The following is a 24,951-nucleotide window of genomic DNA, read 5'->3' on the forward strand; positions in this document are numbered from 1 at the left end:
GGTTTATTATCATTTTGATGGGAAATCCCAAACATTTTACAGACACTGGTATTTCCGATAAATATACTCTGACAAGCAAAGATAAGTGTCCTGGGTCCATTTTCTCAAATATGAATACTTTTTTGGAAAGACCAGTAAAGAGATTTTGTTTGAATTTTGGCATCTTTCTCAATCTTAATGAATTAAAATAATGTAGGAGTGGACAGCTGGGCAGACAAAATCAACGACTTCAATTGATTGAGAGAAAAAGTGACCAGCAGATTTGACAGATTTCCGTGCATTGTTTTCTGGTAGGATGTATTTATGGCTGGGTTGTTCGGTGATGGACTCATAGTGACCTCTTCAATATTTCTGAAAGACCATGACAAAGTTTCCCGAAATTCCCACAATGTTGCCAGGTGGTTGGGTCATTGAAACAACCCCAGATTTCCGACAGCCCCTGAAGGCGGCACGAGTCCTCCGTCAGATCTGGCCGACCGTAACGTGCCGACTCGGAGCCGAGCGAGGTTTCCTGGCGGGGCTGCGAAGGAACAGGAGCCGAGCGGGTTGGTCTGTCTGTCGGCACAGCCGCTGTCTGTCTGGTCCACACGAAACGCTAACCCTCCTCTTTTCGGTTTGGACACGGCTGGAGCGGGTATGGATCTATCGCTGTCCTCCCGTTTTCGCCGCTGAGGAACGCCGCTCGTCGGATGCTCCAGCGCCCGTAGAGCAGGGACGGAGGAGGAGGGGGCATCCCTGTCGTTCTTCGACTAACAGGTGAAATAACCGGAATATTACGCTGTAACGTGTCGGGATGGAGCTGGTAAATGTTTTTAGCGACTGGGAGGGGAGGGAGGAGGGAGGAAGCGGGGGTGGAGGTCGTCGTTTCGGGGGCAGCGGGTTTGTCTCGAGCCCGGAGCGGGTGGGAGCGGAGGTTAGCATGCTAAGCTAGCAGCCGTTAGCGGAGTGCCGCTGCCTCGTCACTCGGCGGGCAGGGAGGGATGCTGCTCCGGCGGCGGGGGGAGGAGGGCCGGGCCGGCGGCGGGAGGAGGAGGGCCGAGCCGGCGGCGGCGGGAGGAGGAGGGCCGGCAGCGGGAGGAGGAGGGCCGGGCCGGCGGCGGCAGGGATGCTGCTCCGGCAGCGGGAGGAGGAGGAGGGCTGGTAACGGTCCCCCGTCGGGCCTCGGCCCGTCGGTGTGATGAACGACACATCTAACCTCCCCCCCCCCCCCTCTAACCCCCCCCCCCCCCCTCCCAACAAACACAGCGTCTCGTCTGCGCACGCGGCGAATAAACAACCGACCGACCGACCGACCGCCAGGTCTCTCCGCAGAGATAACGGACGGCTCCGTGCTCGTCGGTTGTCCAGCATACTCTCCGTTAACCGGCTACCCCCCCCCCCCCCAGCTAACATCCCCGGCTAGCCCGCATCCTCCAACCGAGCCATCACGGGCCAGCCGGGCTGACACAACAGTGTCCCCGACCCGCCGGTTCCCACCAGCCGCCCACCGGCAGCTCCTCGTCGGGCCGACGGTCACCGCCGGGCGGCTCTTCGCGGTTCTTCCATGAAAACAGCAGCTGGCCGAGCGGATGTTGTTATGTAACAGCGGCACCGCACGCCCTTCAAACCCAAGCTGCTGTTTCGGTGTTTGTTTGTTTGTGTGCGGTGCCGGACCTGATCCCGGACCACAGATCAGGGTGTTGTTGCTCCGAGGCCCGCGGCTCCGAGCCGGCTCCTGAAACTCTGCTGCTGTCAGCCTTTGTTTTGTTGTCACGGAGGACTCCGTGGGTCCCAGCTCTGGATCTTCAGATGGGCCGCATGGAGCCGCATGGAGCAACTCAGCCTGTCTGTCTTGATCTGGAAAACCTAAGTCCTGACATGGGATTATTAACCATTCATGTATCACCTTGTACAGGAAAGGAGGTGCTGACATGCTGTTGGACTTTTATTGTTGAATTCAGTGGCAGAAGAAGTATTCAGAAGTATTCAGACACTGTCCATATTTAAAAGTACCAATGCAGCAAGTTTTATCAGAGTGAAAGTCCTGCAGGGCAAGTTTTAAAATTCAGTAAGCAGTAGCAACAAAAGGTACTTTAAAAAATAAAAGTAAAAGTACAGGTTTGGTTCCTCTGGCTGATATATTATTATTATTATTAGTAGTAGTAGTAGTAGTAGTATTAACGTTTTAAATGCACCTCAAAAGAGAAGAATGTTTACGTATAAAACTGATGGCATAGTTTGTAACCATGAAAAGCAGCGCTGTGAATCTGCACTCGACCTCTTCAAACACCCCGAAATTCACATGAAATTCAATTTCAGAAACCTGAATTTGAATTATGAGAGCTGACTGTGAAACGTACACAGAGTTGAATTTTCTGAGGATGAAATTCAGTCTTAGAGCAAATTAATTACATTTCAATATATATAATATTTCACTTTCATATTGATAAATTCAATTTAAGTTTATTTTCTTTGCAATTAGTGAAGTTATATGCCACAAATTTAAATTAAGTGACTCAAATTCAAATATTGAAGTTGAAAAATTCTAATATAAATGATTGACATGTACTTTTTCCCATAAATATAATCCAAGGTTACATATTTGTGAGGGTTAAAACTATGTGAACCTCTAGGATTAGCATTGCATTTGCAGGTGAAATTAGAGTTAGGTGTTACAGTCAATAGGATGATAAAGAGGTGTGAGTCAGTTCAGTCAGCTGTCCACCATCAGGAGGAAACAACTACAGCGGTGTGCAAGGCACGTTTGAAAGTCTGCAGTTGGCCAAAGATCTGGTAGACGAGCCAAAGTGTTTTTGGAAAGATGTTTTGTGGACAAAATGCAGTCGAGCATTAGAACCATATCAACAGAAACACGGTGGTGGTAGGTTCATGGTTTGGGACGGTTTTGCTGCATCTGGCCGCTGTAATGTTGGCAGATTTTCCTCAATGAATAAATGATCAAGCATAATATTTTTTGTCTCATTTGTTTATTTTGGGTTCTCTTTATCTCCTTTTATGACTTGAAAAAAATCTGGTGATCATATCTATACAGATATATAGAACATGATCATTTTAAGCACCAGTGTATTCAGCTGAAGTATTGTTAAACCCTCAGACTGGATATAAAAGAGTTCATAGCTTCAGGTCTGTAAAATGGTTCTGATCCAGAAGTGTCTTCAGCTGCAATACCAGCGAGTGCCACTAGAGGGCGGCTCCAAAAAGCCTCCGGCTCCATAGACTCCCATTCAACTTCTCTCATCAAATCCAAAGTGAATAAAATGTGTCCATCAGTTATCTCGGTGTTGTTAGCTAAAGTCACTCCTTCTTATTAGTTTTCTGGAGGTCCATCTGAAAATAATCCCTCATTCATTAGAAAAGAAGATTCAAGAAGACCTGTTTTTGGGGGCGTGTCTGTTTGATTGACAGGCCTGCGGTGCAGTCATGTTACAGCTATCGGTGGGCGGGACGTAGTATCGTCAGGTTTCCGATCAGATCGGTCAGATCCACCGCTGGCTCCTCCCCCAGCTCGTCCAAATATGGTCACTTCCTGCTCCAAATCTGAACTGGAGGCTTCATAACCTTCACAAACCAACGGGGGACGTCGCTGCTCGTTTGCTTCTTAGTTGAAGCATATTTGCAATCCTACATTTAAACATACACACAACAACATCTACACATCATCATCATCATCATATTACTGTCAAACAGCTAAAAACCTGGGAAGAAGATCAGACTATTAGAAAGCAGAATTATTCAAGTTGAGATGTCTGTAGGAAGGGAACCTACATTTGGGCCTCTGTGCTGTGATATACTGGGTAAAAGTGTTGGTTGTGTGGATTTAGTGTGTCTCGGTGTCTTCTGTCACTTCATCTCATCCTGCACTCACTCCATGATGTTGAGATGTGGGCTCTTCGGGGGCCGCTCCATCACCAGCAGGACTCCTTGTTGTCCTTGCTTTAGAGAGGTCTGGATGCCTCAGGCTGGATGTTCAGTCTCATGCTGCTGCAGAATGAATGTGGAACAAACAAACAATGATGTTGTATGATGGATAAGAATCCAAACATTTTAGGTCCCTATAACTTTAGCACAGTACTGGACACGTTTATTGCTGTGTTACTGTCTGTGTTAGTCCCACGCATACTACCTCGGTGTGTGTGTGTGTGTGTGTGTGTGTGTGTGTGTGTGTGTGTGTGTGTGTGTGTGTGTGTGTGTGTGTGTGTGTGTATACCATATACCCTGTTTCCAAAAAAGTTGGGACGCTGTATAAAATGTACATAAAAACAGAATGCAATGATTTGCAAATCACATAAACCCATATTTAATTGTAAATACGTTTCCAGAGTGTTGTTAAAAGAAGAGTTGATGCAGCTCAGTGGTGAACATGATCCTGGAACAACTTTATAGAGACGTGCTGCTGACATCAGATTCACAATGAGAAGATATTTTTAATAAAACAGTAAAATTTCTCAGTTTTAACATTTGATATGTTGTCTTTGGTTTATTTGAAATTAAATATGAGTTTACATGATGTGCAAATCATTGCCTTCTGTTTTTATTTACATTTTACACAGCGTCCCAACTTTTTGGGAAACGGGGTTGTATATATATGTATGTTTGTATATAATGGAAGTTTTGGACGGAAGAAATAGTGAAGAAAGGGAGCAAGAGGAAGATGAATGTGGATCGATGGCGAAAAAGAAGGAAAGGAGGGACAACCAGATGAGGTCCAAAAAAATGTTTGGGTAAAAGTAGTTAATGAAAAAATGATGAAGAGAGAACGACAGAAAGAAAGAAGGCAGGAAGAGAAGGAATTAGTTAGCCAGTTAGGAAGGGAGGATGAAGGACTGATACAAGGAAGCACAGACCATGGAGAAGGACACAAGAGGAAGAAAAGGGAGAAGGAAGGAAAAGTGGGGTGGAGAAAGGAGGGAGCGTAGGACGCAAGGAAAAGGTAAAGGACAGAAGGTGGCAGGAAGTGTGCTGGAGCTCTGAACAATGACTGGTTGCCTGCTGACTTCACTGTGCGAAGGAAACTATCCACTGAACTGCTATGTTTTCTTCTCCCCTCTCTCCTATGTTTCCTTCCAGGCTGACTCAACGCTGCAGCGCCTGAACACACCAAGAAGAAGAAGAAGTTTAAGGGAACGGGACAGTGAGGAACGCTGTGTGAAAGGGAGTGAGAAGGAAAGAGGGAGGGAGAAAAAGAGTGGAGCAAATAAAGTGAAGGAGGTGAGGAGCAGTGGGAGTGGAGAGAGGCAGACAGCAGCGAGAGGAGGTCGGGTCGGGGCGAGAGGAGGAAACGGGAAGTGATAGTGGGACAGAGGAGGACGGAGAGACGCTGGAGAGTCGTTGAGCCCAGCAGGGAGCAGGTGGAGAGCTCTGAGGCCAGGCGGGGGAGGGTGCTGGTAGGTTGGAGGTTCAGCAGTCAGACGGACAGCTGACTGAGCTTCAGACAAACCCGCTGTCCTGCTACCCTCCCGATAACCGTCCCCTCACCTTCATCACACTGGGAGAGCTGGTGACGAGGAGAAGCCACCATGAGCGACCAGAACGTCGTCAAGGAGGGCTGGGTACAGAAAAGAGGTGAGAGGGGTGGTCTTGGTTGTACAATGTATTTTTCTTACTACGAGTTAATCGAATGGCGGTTGCAGCTTTTACGCTTGAAATAAAAATATACAAAAGAACCTGATTATTATAGCACGTCAAACAAGAAACACACAAATTAAACCGCACAACTGCTTTCTAAATGTAACCGGAGTCGTCGTTGAGGCTGAATCCAACACGGTACTCACAGGAAGCTTTTCCAACGTTTATTTTTCATCAGTGCTGAACAGTTTCTTTAGGAAGGCGCTACCGAAGTAAACACACTTCCAAAAAACTTCCCCCAGGAAACAGGAAGTAGAAGCATGAGAAAATAAAAGCATCGACACTTATAAGCAGCTCAATAAGATAAAATGAACAAATACAAATGAATCTTGGAAATACAAACTGAAAATATGAATTAACATGTATATCTTACTGTGTTACATAAAGCCGGACCTCAGGGCTCTACGGTGGAAGTACTTCACAGTCCATCGCAATAATTAAGACTTCGTCATCAGAATCTTAGCTGACAGTATTTAAACATAAAGTAAATCTTTTCAAACTAAACTCTCTTTATTACCAACAATAACTCCTCATTTCAACCAGAAAGTCTCTGCTCCTGTTTTCATCTCCAAATAAAACTCTGTTCACCGGAGAAACAGGAACAAGAGGAGAAACAGGAAGTGACAGAGTTCGCGCAAACTGTGGCTTTCACAATAAAGCTTTCTAATTCGTTCTAATTAAATGTTTATTATCACAGGAAGTGATTACATATTTATTCCTTCAAAGGGCTTTAAAAAAAAATAATCACATTTCTCTTTCTTGACTTGCAATTTTTTCTAATTCCTGCAATTTCTATGCAAAAAACTCACTTAAAAATCCACAAATTACATTGTAAATTTTTGAGAAAATCCACCGCAAAATCTAAAATTCTTGATCACAACAATCACAAAGAAACTCAGTTAAATCCTGGAGGGACTGATTTCACTCACATTTGGGACTAGAAATAAATGTGAGGCAGAAAACTAATTTAGGAGCTCAGTGTGTGAGTAAAGAAAACAGTTTACTGTAATCTTGCTTTAAATGTAACATACCGGTCCAATACAATACTGGGATTATTAAATGTGAGTGAAATATCAATGTCAATTTCAACAATGTTATTAACTATTAACAACAAAAGTGTGTTTAATAAACAGATATAACAAAAAAACAACTTCAAAAGATTTAAAAAATACAGCTGTTGATCAGAAAACGTGAAGTCAACTGAAAAGTTTGCATAAAAGAAAGGTAGACGTCACAAATTACAGAAATAATGAGAAACCACAACGTAAAAATTATACTTAATATGAAGCTTTCAAAGTGGGCTTTAACGCTCCGTTAAAAAAGCAGTGGTGGAGGTGAGGTGCAAAAAAGACCAAGAGGACTTCCAGGACCAGGAGGGCATCCAGAACCAAGAGGACATCCAGGACCAGGAGGGCATCCAGGACCAGGAGGACATCCAGGACCAGGAGGGCATCCAGGACCAAGAGGACATCCAGGACCAGGAGGACATCCAGGACCAGGAGGACATCCAGGACCAGGAGGGCATCCAGGACCAAGAGGACATCCAGGACCAGGAGGGCATCCAGGACCAAGAGGACATCCAGGACCAGGAGGGCATCCAGGACCAGGAGGGCATCCAGGACCAGGAGGACATCCAGAACCAGGAGGGCATCCAGCACCAGGAGGGCATCCAGGACCAGGAGGACATCCAGTCCTGTTCTTTCTGTAAGGATGGATCAAAGAAGGTGAGATGGCTGACTTCAGACCAGTTGAACCAGTGGATGGAGACGCCATCAACACCTGAATGAAAATAATGTTGTTATGGAGAGAAATGTATTAAATTGTAGGCTATAAAGAAACAGTTGAGCTCTACGCAGTTATTTAAAAAGACATTACTGCCACGGCTTAGTGTGAAAACCACCACAGTCTGCTGTACTGCTTTACATTGAAGAGCAATAGAAAGACTACAATCTCAAGCAATTATAACGACACCATTATAGAAACCCAACTGCCCACAGGCAGATCTGGCCTGAAAGTACGCCCACCAAGGGAAGCACCACGTTTCCTTTGGCAACTTCACCAACCGTGAAGCCCTGACATTTGTTCCTGTCACACACAAAGGTCAAACTGCTTCACGTCACTAAGTCCTAGAAAATCCCACCATCATGGTTCTGAGATGGCAAGATTTGACACAATCTCACCTAAACTATAGTGAAAAGATGTTTCTACTGCCAGCATTTTATAATGATACATGTGAAAACAACAAAACAATCCTTGATATAAAGACTAATATGAAGTATTATACTAATATCATATTAAATGATTGACGATCTCGGTAGCCCTGGTAAAGACCAAAACAGGAGCTTTAAAGTGAAGGAAGGGAAATTACCCTGAAAGTAGTCTTGAGGTCATGAGGTCAATCAGTGTACTGGACACAGACTGGATGTAAAAGTGGACGAAGCTTCGGAAAAATGGTTCCGATCCAGAAGTATCTTCAGCTGCAATACCAGCGAGTGCCACTAGAGGTCGGCTCCAAAAAGCCTCCGGCTCCATAGACTCCCATTCAACTTCTCTCATCAAATCCAAAGTGAATAAAATGTGTCCATCAGTTATCTCGGTGTTGTTAGCTAAAGTCACTCCTTCTTCTTAGTTTTCTGGAGGTCCATCTGAAAATAATCCCTCATTCATTAGAAAAGAAGATTCAAGAACACCTGTTTTTGGGGGCGTGTCTGTTTGATTGACAGGCCTGCGGTGCAGTCAGGTTACAGCTATCGGTGGGCGGGACGTAGTATCGTCAGGTTTCCGATCAGATCGGTCAGATCCACCTCTGGCTCCTCCCCCAGCTCGTCCAAATATGGTCACTTCCTGCTCCAAACCGCTCCGAACTAGCAAAGATGGTGACGGACAGAATCTGAACTGGAGGATTCATAACGTTCACAAACCAACGATGACATCACTGCTGGTTGATGACGTCACTGATGGTTGATGACATCACTGCTGGTCGCTGCTTAGTTCTCCATAAATGTATAATAATATATGTACAAAATAGAAATAGTTATAGTCATATGCATTTTCAAAAGAATCATTGGATTTGTTTAAAAAGAAATAAAAAATGAATAGATTAACTGCTTCCATCACCTGCTCCAGCTTGAGTGCTGGAATCAAACTCTGTGAGTTATGGAAAAGGATGTTGACTTGGATGCCATTGTTGGCATGATTTATTATATTTCTTTAAGAGTATTTTAAGTTTTGTGGGAACGCAACTTTTTTTTTAGAATAATAGGCAGCAAGAACTTGAAATCCATCATATGTTGGCAATAGAGCATTAAAACGAGGCATGAGGGAGCAAGAACGTCTCTGTGTTTATTTACTTGTTTATTTACGTGATGATCTTTATTTGCATATAGAGAAGGAAAGTGAGATCCAATCACCAGTTTGCAGGAAGAACAATACATTTTGTGATGATAAGCACGCTTCTCAAACACAATTATTTCATCTCCTGTTTTTGATGAATAATTAATGTTTTAAGTCATTTATCCCCCAAAAAAGCCATTTCAAGCTCTTCCTTTGAGCCGCCAGTTCAGAGATAGAAGAAGAAACTTTCTGATTACAGGCATGTTTCAGTAACAGATGATTAATTTATGACTTATTTTGATAAATGATTATTGGTTTAAGTCATTTATAAGAAGAAAAAAGAAAGCTATTTTAAATTCTTTGTTTGAGCTGTTCAGATTTCAGAATTTGCTGCTCTCGTGTGTTTTATGTCAGTGTAAACTGAATGTTTGGGTTTGGGAAACTACATTGGCCGCTGGCCACGAAAAATGTCCGAAGAAAATGTGGAAAGATGTACAACAGCATACAATATATGTTGAATGAATCGAGCATCTTTGATTGTGACAAAGATCACAAAGCTGGACCTGATAACCTTCTCGATACTCACCTAGCAGCCATTGTTCTATTTCTTTTTATTAAAAATAACATAATCAGACAAATATGTAATTCTGTCCTGATTATTTGGAGGGAAACGACGCCTACAAAATACAATTCCAGACTGGATAAAGAAGTGACAGTAAATGTTAGTTCAGTCTGATTTAAACTAATATCAGTGCAAAACATAACTGAGACACCTTCACGCTCGCATGCTGCATAATTAAATGTCTGAAAACAGCAGGATGTAAACGTGTTTGTGTGGTTTACATCTTCCCTGCAGGAGAGTACATCAAGAACTGGAGGCCGCGGTACTTTCTGCTGAAGACAGACGGCTCGTTCATCGGTTACAAAGACAAACCGCAGGACTCTGACCTCGCCTACCCGCTCAACAACTTCTCTGTAGCAAGTAAGACGCCTGCAGATCGTCACACGTTTCAAACACGGCCATCAGATATCCGTAATGACGTCTCACCGTCCGTACGTCTCCTCGCGCCTTTCAGAGTGTCAGCTGATGAAGACGGAGCGACCCAAGCCGAACACCTTCATCATCCGCTGTCTGCAGTGGACCACTGTCATCGAAAGAACTTTCCATGTCGATACTCCTGATGAGAGGTGAGCCTTCCTCCTCTTCAGCATTTTTCTTACACATGCAAAAATTAGTCTGGATGACATTATTGTATTTATTTGACTGGAGAGTGTTCATTTTGTACAGGAAGAAAAAAAAGAATAGCAAAGAGGAGCCAATGTTACGCCTCCGTTTCCAGAGAAAGTTTAGACGCTGTATTAAATATATATAAAACCAGAATGTGATGATTTGCAAATCATGGAAACCCATATTTAATTCATATTAAATGTAACTAAAGACAGCATATCAAATGTTAAAACTAAGGAATTGTATTATTTATGAAAAATATGTTCATTATGAATTTGATACATAATGTGATCGACAATTCTGGAGTGGAAATCACTGCATGGGCTCAGGAACAAAATCTGTCTGTTCTGTATTTCATTAATGTCATGTAGACACTGAACGTGAAACTGGCCATGAAAATGTATTTTACCTCGAATGATTTACAATTTAGCAAATTCAAACTCGTGCTTGACTTGGGTTTTAAAATCTGTGAAGTCTCTAAGTTTGATAGTTTAATCAATGTGAGATGTTCAGATATAATGTTGCTTCCTGTGTTATTTTCAGACTCATAGGATTAAAGGAGTATGAAGCAGGTGGATGCTCAATCCAAGTGTCATTGGACTCCATAACATCAGAATCAGACGATATCTTTCAGAACCGGGTCCTGCAGTTGCAGCTTGTTTTCTTAATCCACACAATGTTCTCACCTGTTCAGCCCGTTTACCTGTGTACGACCCCGAATGTAGAAAAGCTATTCTAACTTCTCTGTAGATTCGTGGTTGGTTTAGAACTGAAGCCACAATTTCAAGACAGAGTGAAGAAGAGAAATGACGTGTTGTTGTGTCCGTAGGGACGAGTGGGCCGAGGCCATCCAGATGGTCGCAGAGTCGCTGGCCAAGCAGGAGGAGGAGGGCATCCTCTGCAGCCCCACCTCCCAGATCGAGAATGTCAACGAGGAGGAGATGGACACCTCTATCAGCCACTACAAACGAAAGGTACCCAAATCGGTTTGTTGTTTTAATCCAGGGAAGGTCAGGTTGGGTTCATAAGACAGTTCATCTGGCGATGTTGTAGCTGATGGTCAAAATGTTTCAGCTTTAGAAAACATCAACAACTGCTGTCTTACGTTGCAGATAAAGTTTATTGAATGCTGGAGAACCAGGTATGATTAATAAATGGTCCTCACGGTTCTCTTCTTCTCTTTATCTTCGTGCAGACAATGAATGACTTTGACTATCTGAAGCTTCTCGGCAAAGGCACTTTTGGGAAAGTCATTCTGGTGAGGGAGAAGGCGAGCGGCACCTACTACGCCATGAAGATCCTCAAGAAGGAAGTCATTATAGCCAAGGTCACTTTCCTTATTTTCAAATGTTATTGCTGTTTTTTTTTGTTGACTTAGAAGCAGCAACATGAGTAATAAGTAAACTTTTTTTTTAGAAAAGATTTCGATGACTGTAACGATCTAGTTGCAGTTGATGAGGAGATATTTGTCTTATGACTAATCACTTCCATCTAATCTTTTTTTTTTTTATCACAGGATGAAGTTGCTCACACACTCACAGAAAGTAGGGTATTAAAAAACACTCGACATCCATTCCTAACTGTAAGTATGACTGTGCAGATTGCATGAAACATTGCACATACATGTTGCTGTGAAGCTCTTAAACTAAGTTTGCTAAAGTTTTGTGCAAAGAAGCTGAGCCCTCCAGCATCAGTCCAGAGACTCTGTTCAGATGGAAAAGCTTCTCTAGTGTTTAAAATAAATGGAAAAACACTGCTGAGGTTTAAGAATCTTTCTACTTTGTGTTGCAGTCTCTAAAGTACTCGTTTCAGACGAAGGATCGACTGTGCTTTGTAATGGAGTACGTCAACGGAGGAGAGGTAAGAGGTCACTCACATGCTTTTACAAGATGATGCTGATCGTTGTCCAGTCCTTTCTTAACCTGCAGTTACAGTGGTGTGAAAAAGTGTTTGCCCCCTTCTTGATTTCCAATTTTTTTGCATGTTTGTCACACTTAAATGTTTCAGATCATCAAACAAATTTAAATATTAGTCAAAGATAACACAAGTAAACAGAAAATGCAGTTTTCAAATGAAGGTTTTTATTATTAAGGGAGAAAAACAATCCAAACCCACATGGCCCTGTGTGAAAAAGTGTTTGCCTCCTCCTGTTAAAACATAACTTAACTGTGGTTCATCACACCTGAGTTCAATTTCTCTAGCCACACCCAGGCCTGATTACTGACACACCTGTTCTCAATCAAGAAATCACTTCAATAGGACCTGCCTGACAAAGTGAAGTCGACCAGAAGATCCTCAGAAGATAGACATCATGCTGAGATCCAAAGAAATTCAGGAACAAATGAGAAAGAAAGTAATTGAGATCTATCAGTCTGGAAAAGGTTCTAAAGCCATTTCTAAAGCTTTGGGACTCCAGAGAACCACAGTGAGAACCATTATCCACAAATGGAGAAAACATGGAACAGTGGTGAACCTTCCCAGGAGCGGCCGGCCGACCAAAATTACCCCAAGAGAGCAGCGACGACTCATCAGAGGTCACAAAAGACCCCACGACAACATCCAAAGAACTGCAGGCCTCACTTGCCTCAGTTAAGGTCAGTGTTCATGACTCCACCAGAAGAAAGAGACTCGGCAGAAATGGCTGCATGGCAGAGTTTCAAGACCAAAACCACCGCTGAGCAAAAAGAACATTAAGGCTCGTCTCATTTTTGCCAGAAAACATCTTGATGATCCCCGAGACTTTTGGGAAAATACTCTGTGGACTGACGAGACCAAAGTTGAACTTTTTGGAAGGTGTGTATCCCGTTACATCTGGCGTAAAAGTAACACCACATTTCAGAAGAAGAACCTGTTTTGCTGCTTCAGGACCTGGAAGACTTGCTGTGATAAATGGAACCATGAATTCTACCGTCTCCCAAAACATCCTGAAGGAGAACGTCCGGCCGTCTGTTCGTGACCTCAAGCTGAAGCCAACTTGAGTTCTGCAGCAGGACAATGATCCAAAACACACCAGCAAGTCCACCTCTGAATGGATGAAGAAAAACAAAATGAAGACTTTGGAGTGGCCTCGTCAAAGTCCTGACCTGAATCCTATTGAGATGCTGTGGCATGACCTTAAAAAGGAGGTTGGTGCTGGAAAACCCTCCAATGTGGCTGAATTACAACAACAACTCTGTAAAGATGAGTCGGCCAACATTCCTCCACAGCTGGAAAAGACTCATTGCAAGTTATCACAAACGCTTGATTGCAGTTGTTGCTGCTGAGGGTGGCCCAACCAGTTATTAGGTTTAGAGGGCAAACACTTTTTCACACAGGGCCATGTGGGTTTGGATTGTTTTTCTCCCTTAATAATAAAAACCTTCATTTAAAAACTGCATTTTGTGTTTACTTGTGTTATCTTTGACTAATATTTAAATTTGTTTGATGATCTGAAACATTTAAGTGACAAACATGCAAAAAAAAAAAAGAAATCAGGAAGGAGGCAAACACTTTTTCACACCACTGTATATCAACACTTATTGAAGAATGTTAATTCCCAACATGGTGAGATTGAAGGAGCTTTGTTTTGGGTCTGACTTTGAGAGTCATTGGACTGGTGTGCCGGCACTCTCATGGTTTAAGCTTGATTTAATCCGTTTTTTATTTTTAGGAAATACACTTTTGTAAAAAATATATCGTTTTTTCATGAACTAATACATTTTTAGATTTTGCTTTGAGAAACTGTCTTCTTTCAGACTCATGGAAAGAAAAGATCCAAAATACACAATTAGGTGTTTATTTTGCAAAACTTTGTCCATTTGTTTCTGTAGATTTTTCCCAAATTCATCCATTGTTAGCTTATATAAATGCGATGAATGATATATAAGATAACCTTCAGAACACAGATGGGATTAAAACTGGTGTGTCCCTAAAACCAAAAGGTAGTAGTTCTTGGTGGGAGCCGCTAAATGAATGATAAATGTTTTTTCCTTTTTACAACACTGTATTAAAATATAAATCTGGGTTGAGGAAAACAAACCCTGCTCTCCAACAATTCCACCCTCCCTTTAGTCAAAGAAATGATTGCCTTTTTTTGTGGTTATTACTGTATTTAAGGAATATTTCCAGTGACACGCGAACCTGCTCTCCCTTATTGATTTACTCTAAGCCCCATTAAATGACGAGTCAAAAACTCTTCTTCCACTCTTCTTTTGTCTGTAATCTCAGGCAATACGGACCACAATATCATATCTTGTCTGTTTTAGGCTGAATATACACGATATACGCATTGACCAAATTCTGCACATGTGGGTGAAAGTAGCCGCTGGGGCTGGAGTTTAGGGGGCGCTAGCGAGCCATTTGGCCACGCTCATGCGTGAAACCACTAAAATATGTAATGTTCGGCCAGGACCAACGCGTGTGCCAAGTTTCATGAGTTTCAGAGTATGTTCAAGCTGCCAAAAAGGCAATTTATATTTAGGTAAAAGAATAACAATTCCATGCATTTGTTTGTTGGCCATATCCAGTAGTTGACAGCGTGTCCTTACTGTGGTCTAAATAATGATATGATAAACATTTACTTTGTTTTTATTCTCGACAGCTGTTTTTCCACTTGTCAAGAGAAAGAGTGTTTTCGGAGGACCGCACCCGTTTCTACGGCGCTGAGATCGTCTCTGCTTTAGACTACCTACATTCTGCCAAGATAGTCTACCGTGATCTGAAGGTGAGGTACACTTACTCTGGAGATGGTCTCAGAAACTTCCAACATCAGACGCGTGCTGAGTTTACTGATTTTAGTGTAGAAACATACATCCAGATGTGCATGTAAGATGGAACAACAAAGGTCATTTGTCTGTTTTGCTCTGGTGATCAGCTGGAGAACCTCATGCTGGACAAAGATGGCCACATCAAGATCACCGACTTTGGCCTCTGCAAAGAGGGGATCACCGATACCGCCACCATGAAGACCTTCTGTGGAACACCGGAGTACCTGGCTCCTGAGGTCAGAGGTCACACCACGTACAGACAAAGAGTATAACCTGTGTGATATTAAGGTTAAATAGATTACAATAACAATATAGGTCTATCGGTGGATATTGTTTATATAATAAACACATTTTTTACAATAATCAATCAAATGTAGCTATCAAAACACTGATGATCGCTATGTAATGGAGGCAGGATATTTTACAGTTTATTGTCCACATTGACGTCAGGGCACTGAAACAGTAAACTTTAAAATGTAATAGTAATACAACCCCATTTACAAAATACGTTGGGACGGTGAGTAAAATCTAAATTAAAAACGGATGCGATGATTTGCAAATCATGGAAACCCATACTTAAATGAAGATAGACCAAAGGCAACATATTAAATGTTGAAACTAAGAAATGTTATTGTTTTATGAAAAACATATGCTCATTTTAAAGTTGCTGCCAACAACACATTTGCAAAAAGTTGGGACAGGGTCAACAAAAAACAAAAAATAAACCCTGGTGGCACATGGTCAGTAACATGAGTGAGTATGAAAAGAGTCAGGGAGCGGTTCATCACTGTGAAAGACTGCACGGGCCAATAGTGCAAAAATCAAAAAAATAATGTTTCTCAGTGTCAAATTGGAAGTTCTTAATATCATCAAAACATGCAGAAAATCTGGAGGAATCTGTACCTAAAGCCTGAAACCAATATTAGATGACTGATCTTCGGACCCTCAGACAGCACTTCATTCAAAACAGACTAACTCCAATTCTGTATATGTACTGAGGATAAGTGGAAAACTTCTTTTTAGAAATCATGGACGCTGCATCCTCCAGGTTAAAGAGGAGAGGGACCATCCAGCTTGTTATCAGCTCAGTTCTAAAGCCAGCATCTGTGATGGTACAGGGATGCATTAGTGCACACGGCATGGGTAGCTTGAACATCTGGAAGGAAGCATTAATGCTGAATGAGATATTCAGGTTTTGGAGCAACATATGCTGCCATCCAGACAACGTCTCTTTCAGGGAAGGTCTTGTTTATTTCAGCAGAACAACGTCCAACCACATTCTGCACGTATTCCAACAGCATGGTTCTCTAGTAGAAGAGTCCGCTGATAAACTGGCCTCCTGCAGTCCAGACCTGTCAATCATTGGAAACATCTGGAGCATCAGGACATGAACAATACAACAAAGGAGACCCTGAACTGTTGAGCAGCTGAAATCCTCTATCAGGCAAGAATGGGACCACATTTCACTTTCAAAACTCCAGAAACTGGTCTCCTCAGTTCCCCAACGTTTCCAGAGTGTTGTTAAAAGAAGAGTTGATGCAGCTCAGTGGTGAACATGATCCTGGAACAACTTTATAGAGACGTGTTGCTACATCAGATTAAACAAAAAACATAAATTTTTCAGAAATACAGTGAACCCTCGTTTTCCGCGGGGGTTACGTTCCAAATAGAAACCGTGATAGGTGAAATCCGTGAAGTAGTAACCTTTATTTTTTTTTTACAATTATTATACAATGAAATACTCCATAATACATTGAAACCAAAGAACAAAACCTTTTTACAGGCCCAAGCATTTGTTTAACAAATAAAAGTACTGTATAAATGTTTTTTTACAAATAACTACTGTACTGTAAAATAATAATTTGAATCATCAATACGAACTGAAGGCTTCAAATTGCTGAGATCGGCACCGCCCCACTGCGACCCGAGTCATTGGATTAGAACGGGAGGAAATGAAAAATGATTATGAAAACAAATACAAAGGGCAAATAGTGACTCACGTGTATTTCACTGCCGCAAGTGTCTTTGTCGGTGCAGAACGTTTTGTCGACATTATGGGTTTTAGAGAAACTTGAAATTGCAAGAGAATTTGCAAACTTAAATTTGGCAAGCTGTTTTACGTACGTGTACATATTAAACCGCAACGTTATTGACAAACAGGTAGAGAAGAAGCGGAGAGACTGTTTAGCCAATCAGAATGCAGAACACAATGCACGATGCAAATCCGTGAAGCAGCGAGACCGTGAAAGGTGAACCGCGTTATAGCGAGGGTTCACTGTAATACAATTTCTCAGTTTCAACATTTGATATGTTGTCTTTGGTCTATTCTCAAATAAATATTAGTTGATGTGACTTGCAAATCATCACAATTTGTTTGTAATTTATACAGCGTCCCAACGTTTTAGGAAACATGGTTTTTAAATAACTATTCAAAAAACACGCAAATAAAATGTTCTGTAAAAAACTTTCATATCAGTGATATCGGCCAACATACGCGCCGATATTGATATATCTGCTAGAGGCAAATATCAGCCAATAAAATCTGCTGGGAAATATTTTGGTCACGCTCCATTTTTAATACACACGATGACTAATTGGAAGTCTGATGTTGTGTAGTGAAAAAGCTTATAGATGGGAAAATAAATCACTTTTATCCGCCTCTTAATTAGGAGCAATGTGGTAAGGAGTTTTGTCCATGATCAGGTCTTGGAGGACAACGACTACGGCCGGGCGGTGGACTGGTGGGGTTTGGGCGTGGTGACGTACGAGATGATGTGCGGCCGCCTGCCGTTCTACAACCAGGACCACGAAAAGCTGTTCGAGCTCATCCTCATGGAGGAGATCAAGTTTCCACGAACCCTGTCGGCCGACGCCAAGTCGCTGCTGTCAGGGCTGCTCATCAAGGACCCCAACAAACGGTACAAACACCAACAACATGCACACAAACGGGAGAAGGAAAACGCCGAGCGTGGCAGGACGGGAGCTGTTGATGTAGGGACAGCTGAATAAGTGTTTCGGCTTTGAATGTTCATTTTTAAATGATTTGATTTCTCGTTAAATGGATCCGATGTGATTAGAGGGAAGGTGAAGTATGAAACTGCTGTGTTACCACTCGGCTCTGGACTTCCTGATGCAGCACACCTCCTGTCACCAGCGCTCCACACTGATGGAGAAAGTCAGAACACGCATAGTAAAAAAATAAGATACTCAGTTAATTAGCAGTTTATTACATCATATTTATGCTACAGATTTGAACACATTCCTATTAGTTTATAGTTTAGCTGTAAAAAATGCTACAAAAACAAAAAATGCATGTACGTTTATGAATTAGGTTTCCTAATTAAAGGAAAAAGAAATCAAACTTATTCCATCCCTACATTTAGCAGTTTATTTGACTATTTAAAAGCCGCCATCTTGATGTCAAGAACAAAACCTCTTAATGGTAATTAGTATTCAGGAAACTTGATTTTAAGCACAATCGTCTGTTGGCTGCTCTGAATGTCTCGCTCTCATTATCCCGAAGGCATTTTCTGTCTCTGAAGAAGAAGCTGGTGAAAAGAGGCTACTGCAGCTTCACAGAGCAAACTCATTCACCCTAAAGAGTTATTTTGGGATCAGTAGCAGGTGGATATTCTAGTTCCACTGATGGAGACTTTGATGCACCATTTGATGTCTGACTTTGACGTCTTCTTTTCTCTGTGTTTGTTGATAGGCTGGGCGGCGGACCGGATGATGCTAAGGAGATCATGCGGCATAGTTTCTTTGGCACAGTCGACTGGCAGGATGTTTACGACAAGAAGGTGAGAGCAGAATTTAGCAGCTCGACGTCATCTCAACTTGAATGGTAATTTATTCAAACAGCACATATTTGAGATATTCTGGTATCAGGGTTACCTCATTTTTCAAAAGAAGTCTGGCTGAGGTGTAAACTCCAAAATAGAACAGAAAAGAAAGAATTACCTCATCTTTATCTGATGTTTGAACATAAAGCAGTCCAAACATCATGTTTCATTACTCCAGTTCAATTAAACATAATTATATATAGTAGCAGCTACGTAGCGGTATCAGGACACAGTTATCTTGCAAGCATTATGATTTATGAGCAGGTTTGATTCTGATAGTGATCATCCAAATACTCCGAACCGTGACTTTTCCAGCAGATCTGGCCTCCATCCCCAGAAAGGTCCACCAAACAACAACAGCTGAGTCTACGTGAAGATATTCATTAAATAACATCCACACAGAGGATGAACGTTATGAACGTGTAGTAAAATGAAAAGAACAACTTGGTAGTGGAATTAAAACACAACCCATGTAAATAATGCTTTTTCAAGAATTTAGTAAGCTGTTGAAGCCCTGACCTGCAGATCGGGGCGGAGCTCAATGTGGGCGGAGCTCAATGTTTGCAGGAGCTTGCAATTTTTTTTGTAATTCTTGCAATTTATCCACAAAAAACGTCATCATCAGAATCTGAGCTGAAAGTATTAAAACATAAAGTAAATCTTTTCAAACTAAACTCTCTTTATTAACAACAATAACTCCTCATTTCAACCAGCACGGTTCTCCTCATCTCACCAAAACTAACTTCATTCAAACGCTGCAATATTTGGGGGAGCTGGCAATTTTTTTTTAATTCTCGCAATTTTTCCACAAAAAACGTCGTCATCAGAATCTGAGCTGAAAGTATATTACTGGATGTTAAATGAGTTTTCTCCACACGTCCAGTTGTCAGAGACGTCTCTTTGTTGGTTTCATCCAGCAGGTCTATGTGTTGAATGAACATGAATTAAACAGCAAGTGTTTAAGTGTTTCTACGTTGCAACATGTCCTGCTATCGAAGCTTTGCTAACTCCGTGACAGGACGTAGCGTGTGGCATTCTTTCAAAATAAAAGCATCCTGCCTGTCATTGAGCTGCACACTTCCCTGGAGTTCAAAATGCAGCTGGAAAATACAAAATTTAACTGTTATGTTTTCAAGGTTAGAATAATGCTTGAATTCAAATACTCCTTGAAATGGAGATAGGCGGATTCATCTCCACAAATACTTGTAAAAAAACTAAAATATTATTATATTTATAAATCAGTTATCCTGTCATCATATCGTCTTCTGGTGCGAGTGGACTTGAGCCAGACTGACTAACATGGGCGCCAAATTAAAACGGGACAAAGGGAGCAAAACATGACAAAATACAACTAAGTGAAACATATGCAGTACTTTACAAAGCACTATACTTGGTTACCAAACCAACGTGAACATACGGGACTACATGGCTCTTAAACCGCAATAATCCAATTTATCCTCTGACTGACGAACCGGCAGGATGCTTTTATTTTGAAAGCTACAGGAACGCCACACGCTACGTCCTGTCACGAATCTTCAATAGCAGTAGATGTTGAAACGTAGAATCACTTGACATGAACCACTCTGAAGTTTTATCTTGTGATCATCAGCCCTCTTAACAGAAACAATAAAAGGTACATTAGGTGTGAACTAAGTTAAGAGTTACATAATATAACGGTTAAAATTAAGTATTTCCGTCTGCATTTATCTATTTGCATCTCCCCTCAATCCTCACTGCACGTCGTTAGTAGATCGGCTTGGACTCTTTCTGCAGGTGATGTGAAGTTTGTACGTGATTTTAAACACGCAGACCTTCAGTAAAAATAAAGAATCAAAACTTGACCAACTGAAAAAACTGCACTTTTGAGCAGATGTTTGTAAGTTGTAGTGAGATGGGCGAGACGAGTGCAAAAGGTGTCAGCTTCACTCCTCCTTCCTGTTCTGGTCGGGAAGGAAGGACTTTAAAACACAAGAGTCATGGAGTCCTTCATTTCAATCCACCACAACTCTGCATGAATTGAACTCTAACGTTATAACGTGGCAGTTAACATTCACTCAGGAACCTGTAGTTCTATCACAGGCCTGGTGTCAGCATCAGAGAGGAGGACGGGAAGGGGTCCCGATTAGCACCATCAATACTCTAATTAATGTTTAAGGTGTTGAGGTCATTTAGCTCCATGATGCTGTGCTCTGTTTCTACCCTCATAGCAACACTTATATTATCAAATAAGTTCATGAAGTTATTCTGGTTGATGATTGGTTCTGGCGTTACGGAGGGCTTTCTTACATATTGTTACGATATCCGAGGTGAAATGTTTCAAATTTCACAGTTCAACTTTCACAATGTCTGCTTCGATCAAACCACTGCCTTAAATTTGGTTTGTGATATGTTTCCCACTGTGCTGCATCACCTCTTCTTTTTACAACCCTCTGTAAACACTGGCCAGTTTCTGGAGTTTTGAAAGTGAAATGTGGTCCCATCCTTGCCTGATGGTGCTCAACAGTTCAGGGTTGTCTTTTTGTCGTATTTGTTGTTTCGTATTGTACCAAATGTTTTCAATGGGGCACAAATCTAGATTCCAGGAGGCCAGTTTCAGACGACAGTGACTGTGATTTCTCAAAATGTGACTTTAAGACTTAATGTAAAACACAAGTTACCTCATTGAGTACAAACGTTTCCTGGGCGTTCCTTGTTTTTTCTGTGTATAAATATGATGCGCGACATCGTTTCCCAAATATCTTCATGGTGAGAAGTTTGTCTCTCAATCCTCTGCTTGAGGTTATAAATCTGTCCTGAAAAGAAAAAGAAAAAAGTAGAAGCCTCGTGTCACTAAATGTCTGTTGTTCAAGATAAACAATGTATTTTATTGTTAATACTACTGAACCATCATTTGTCGTACCACCCTGTTTCCAATGTTTAGACGCCGTATAAAATATAAATAAAAACAATGCGATGATTTGAAAATCACAGAAACTCATTAAATTTAAAATAGACCAAAGACAACGTATCAAATGTTGAAACTGAGAAATGTTATTGTTTTAGGGGAAATTAGTGAAATTTGAATTCGATGGCAGCAACAAGTTTGAAAAATTAGCTACGTTTATTCCTGCTGATGCTGATTTTTCGACTATTGATCACGTGCAGGATTTTCCATCCCTCATAAAACCCCCTCAGAGATGTGCTGCTGAAGCTGCCTAACCAACCCGTTTCCTGTCCGCTTCCTGTCCGTTTCCTGTCCACTTCCTGTCCGCTTCCTGTCCGCTTCCTGTGTGCTTCCTGTCTGCTTCCTGTCTGCTTCCCGTCTGCTTCCTGTCTGTTCCAGCTGGTCCCGCCCTTCCAGCCACAGGTCTCCTCAGAAACAGACACGCGCTACTTTGATGAAGAGTTCACAGCACAGACCATCACCATCACTCCGCCGGAGAAATGTAAGGACGCCTAAAATAACCCAGTTTGTTTCATCTCTGTTGATTTGCTGTCGGTATGATAGACGTTGTTTTCCTTTTAAAGTCGTTCCTGCCTCCGTCCACATTAAAGGATAACCCAGCTGATTTAAGGATGAGTTCACCACTCAGTCTGTTGATATGTGGAGTGAAGCCCATCGTACTGGGATGTCTGGGACTGGTTACCTCCGGTGAAAACACCCTGTGAGGACAACAGATTGCCCTCAAAGAACAGAGTCACAGGCAGTGAAAACACACCTGAGTTCCTCACCTGCATCTACAAGCAGAATCAAGAACTGAAACGTGGATCTTCAAAGTAATTCATCTCCAAAGAAAACCATGAACAGATCAGTGAGGTTGTCTGTAGGGCAGAGGGCCTCCACATCACTCCTCACTCTGTCTATTGAAGACGGGTCCCTGTCAATCATCACCCATCAGTGATGTCATCATCCATCAGTGATGTCATCGTTGGTTTATGAACATTATGAATCCTCCAGTTCAGATTCTGTCCGTCACCATCTTGTTAGTTCGGAGCGGTTTGGAGCAGGAAGTGACCATATTTGGACGAGCTGGGGGAGGAGCCAGAGGTGGATGTGACCAATCTGATCAGAAACCATGACGATACTACGTCCCGCCCACCGATAGCTGTAACCTGACTGCACCACAGGCCTGTCAATCAAACAGACACGCCCCCAAAAACAGGTCTTCTTGAATCTTCTTTTCTAATGAATGAGGGATTATTTTCAGATGGACCTCCAGAAAACTAAGAAGAAGGAGTGACTTTAGCTAACAACACCGAGATAACTGATGGACACATTTTATTCACTTTGGATTTGATGAGAGAAGTTGAATGGGAGTCTGTGGAGCCGGAGGCTTTTTGGAGCCGACCTCTAGTGGCACTCGCTGGTATTGCAGCTGAAGACACTTCTGGATCGGAACCATTTTACAGACCTGAAGCTACGAACTCTTTTATTAACAGACTGAGGTTTCTGTATGCAGGTAAACTCTCTCCTGGTGGGAAACACTGAATGGAAACTGGACGACTGGCGGACGGACTTGTATGTTCTGTGTTTAATGCGTCTGTGTTTCTGTCTGCACAGATGACGAGGACGGGATGGACGCAGCAGACAACGAGCGGAGGCCTCATTTCCCACAGTTCTCCTACTCAGCCAGCGGTCGGGAGTGAGCGCTGTGGCCCAGCCAGCCACTATCGTCCCATTCTTGGCCATTTTGAGGAAAACACGTAGCCATTTTAGAAAAAGAAAAAAAAAAATATCAGTCTCCCCTCTTTTTCCTCCTTCTCTGCCTCCTCAGCCCTGAGGAGAAGTCTTTTTAGGGACTTTAAAAGAGGTTTTTGCACAGTGGGATAGACTCCAGCTGGTCTCCCCACACTAAAAAATAAGTCTCCTTCATTTTCAGCGCTATTTACTGCAGAAGGCAATGTTTTTGTTATTTATTTTTTTCTCTCCGGCAGTATTAATTTGTTGACCCAGGATGCATTCATCTTTTTTTTTGTTTGTTTGTTGTTTCAGCCCTTCTTCTTCTTCTTCTTCTTCTTCTTCTTTTGACTTTTTGCACTTGGTTTGGAAGAGCCGTTTTAGGGAACAAAAAACCAAAACTGTTGCCTTACGTGTGCAGATGTTTCGTATCATACCTACAGGGTGTTTTTGTTTTTGCTTGTCTTTTCTGTTGGGGGAGGGTGGGGTGGGGTGGGGGGGGGGATTGTGAAGGGTCGTTCATAGTTGAGAATAAGTGCATGGCTCGTGGTTCACTCGTGAAAAAAACTAAAAACCCATTCGCCATGGAAGCGCACACTCCCCCATCCAATGGCAATGAAACAGTCGACAAGTTAAAAAAACAAAGAGGGAAATGAGAATGGACGAGTCGGTATCGTTCCTTCCATCGTTGCAGTGTGACTTCTTAGCTCTCCTTTGTTTTGTTTACCTTTTCCTTTTCCTCTTGCGCTTTACTTCTGAGTTGTTCTTTTATTTTGAAACAGGAAACACTAAACTGCCAGAAACTGCACAGTTCACTCAGGCGCCACAGAGCACAACTGCGTTCAAACTCAGCTCGCCACTTCAAGCTTTCCACGCCGGCGGGGGGGCGGGGAAGGGGCGGGGCCTTCCTCCCCCCGCCGCTTCTCTTCGGTCTCCTCGTTGTCGCTGTAGGTCTGGTGGGATGGATGTTTACACGGGGCAACACCGCTTCATGTATGTATGTGGGACGTGGGGGGGTCAACCTTATGCTGTTGTAGCGTGCGCACACACACACACACACACACACAGACACATGCACACACACACAAAGACACACACACAGACACACGCACACACACACACACACACACACAGACACATGCACACACACAGACACACACACACGCACACACAGACACATGCACACGCACACACAGACACATGCACACACACACAGACACATGCACACGCACACACACACACACACTCAGAGGGAGAAACAGCAGAATGCTCCAACTGAAATCATCAGTTTACTCCAAAATAAATCAAATCTGGTGGGTTTTTTTTACAAATATAAGTGAACTGTGTTCGTTAGCTTTCAGGTACGAGTCGGACATCGTCCACATGAGTTCAAAACAAACCCTTCGTTCTAAATCAAATCCCTCACAACTCTCAGACTTGAGCAGGACGTTCACATGAAGCTTTCATATTGAATCTTTTACATATTTATTCCCCTAAAATGTGTGAAACTGAAATAAGCCC

General features: G+C 42.4%; 1 protein-coding gene across 1 annotated transcript; it reads left to right on the forward strand.

Annotated features, from left to right (window-relative positions):
* The first annotated feature begins 355 nt into the window (after positions 1 to 355).
* akt3b (v-akt murine thymoma viral oncogene homolog 3b) lies at positions 356 to 24,571 on the forward strand. The gene is made up of 14 exons (XM_069723727.1): positions 356 to 756; positions 5,068 to 5,562; positions 9,815 to 9,940; positions 10,035 to 10,146; positions 11,016 to 11,160; positions 11,382 to 11,513; positions 11,703 to 11,768; positions 11,978 to 12,046; positions 14,766 to 14,888; positions 15,039 to 15,167; positions 17,635 to 17,849; positions 18,644 to 18,731; positions 22,096 to 22,198; positions 23,314 to 24,571. The coding sequence occupies exons 2-14, from the start codon at positions 5,517 to 5,519 to the stop codon at positions 23,397 to 23,399; spliced, it is 1,440 nt and encodes a 479-aa protein (XP_069579828.1). The 5' UTR covers positions 356 to 756; positions 5,068 to 5,516; the 3' UTR covers positions 23,400 to 24,571.
* Positions 24,572 to 24,951: the final 380 nt, after the last annotated feature.

Source organism: Brachyistius frenatus, unplaced genomic scaffold (assembly GCF_029030835.1).
Source record: "Brachyistius frenatus isolate BFR_SWC_R1_liver_20210118 unplaced genomic scaffold, ASM2903083v1 Contig_342, whole genome shotgun sequence".
In the NCBI taxonomy this organism is placed as follows: domain Eukaryota; kingdom Metazoa; phylum Chordata; class Actinopteri; family Embiotocidae; genus Brachyistius; species Brachyistius frenatus.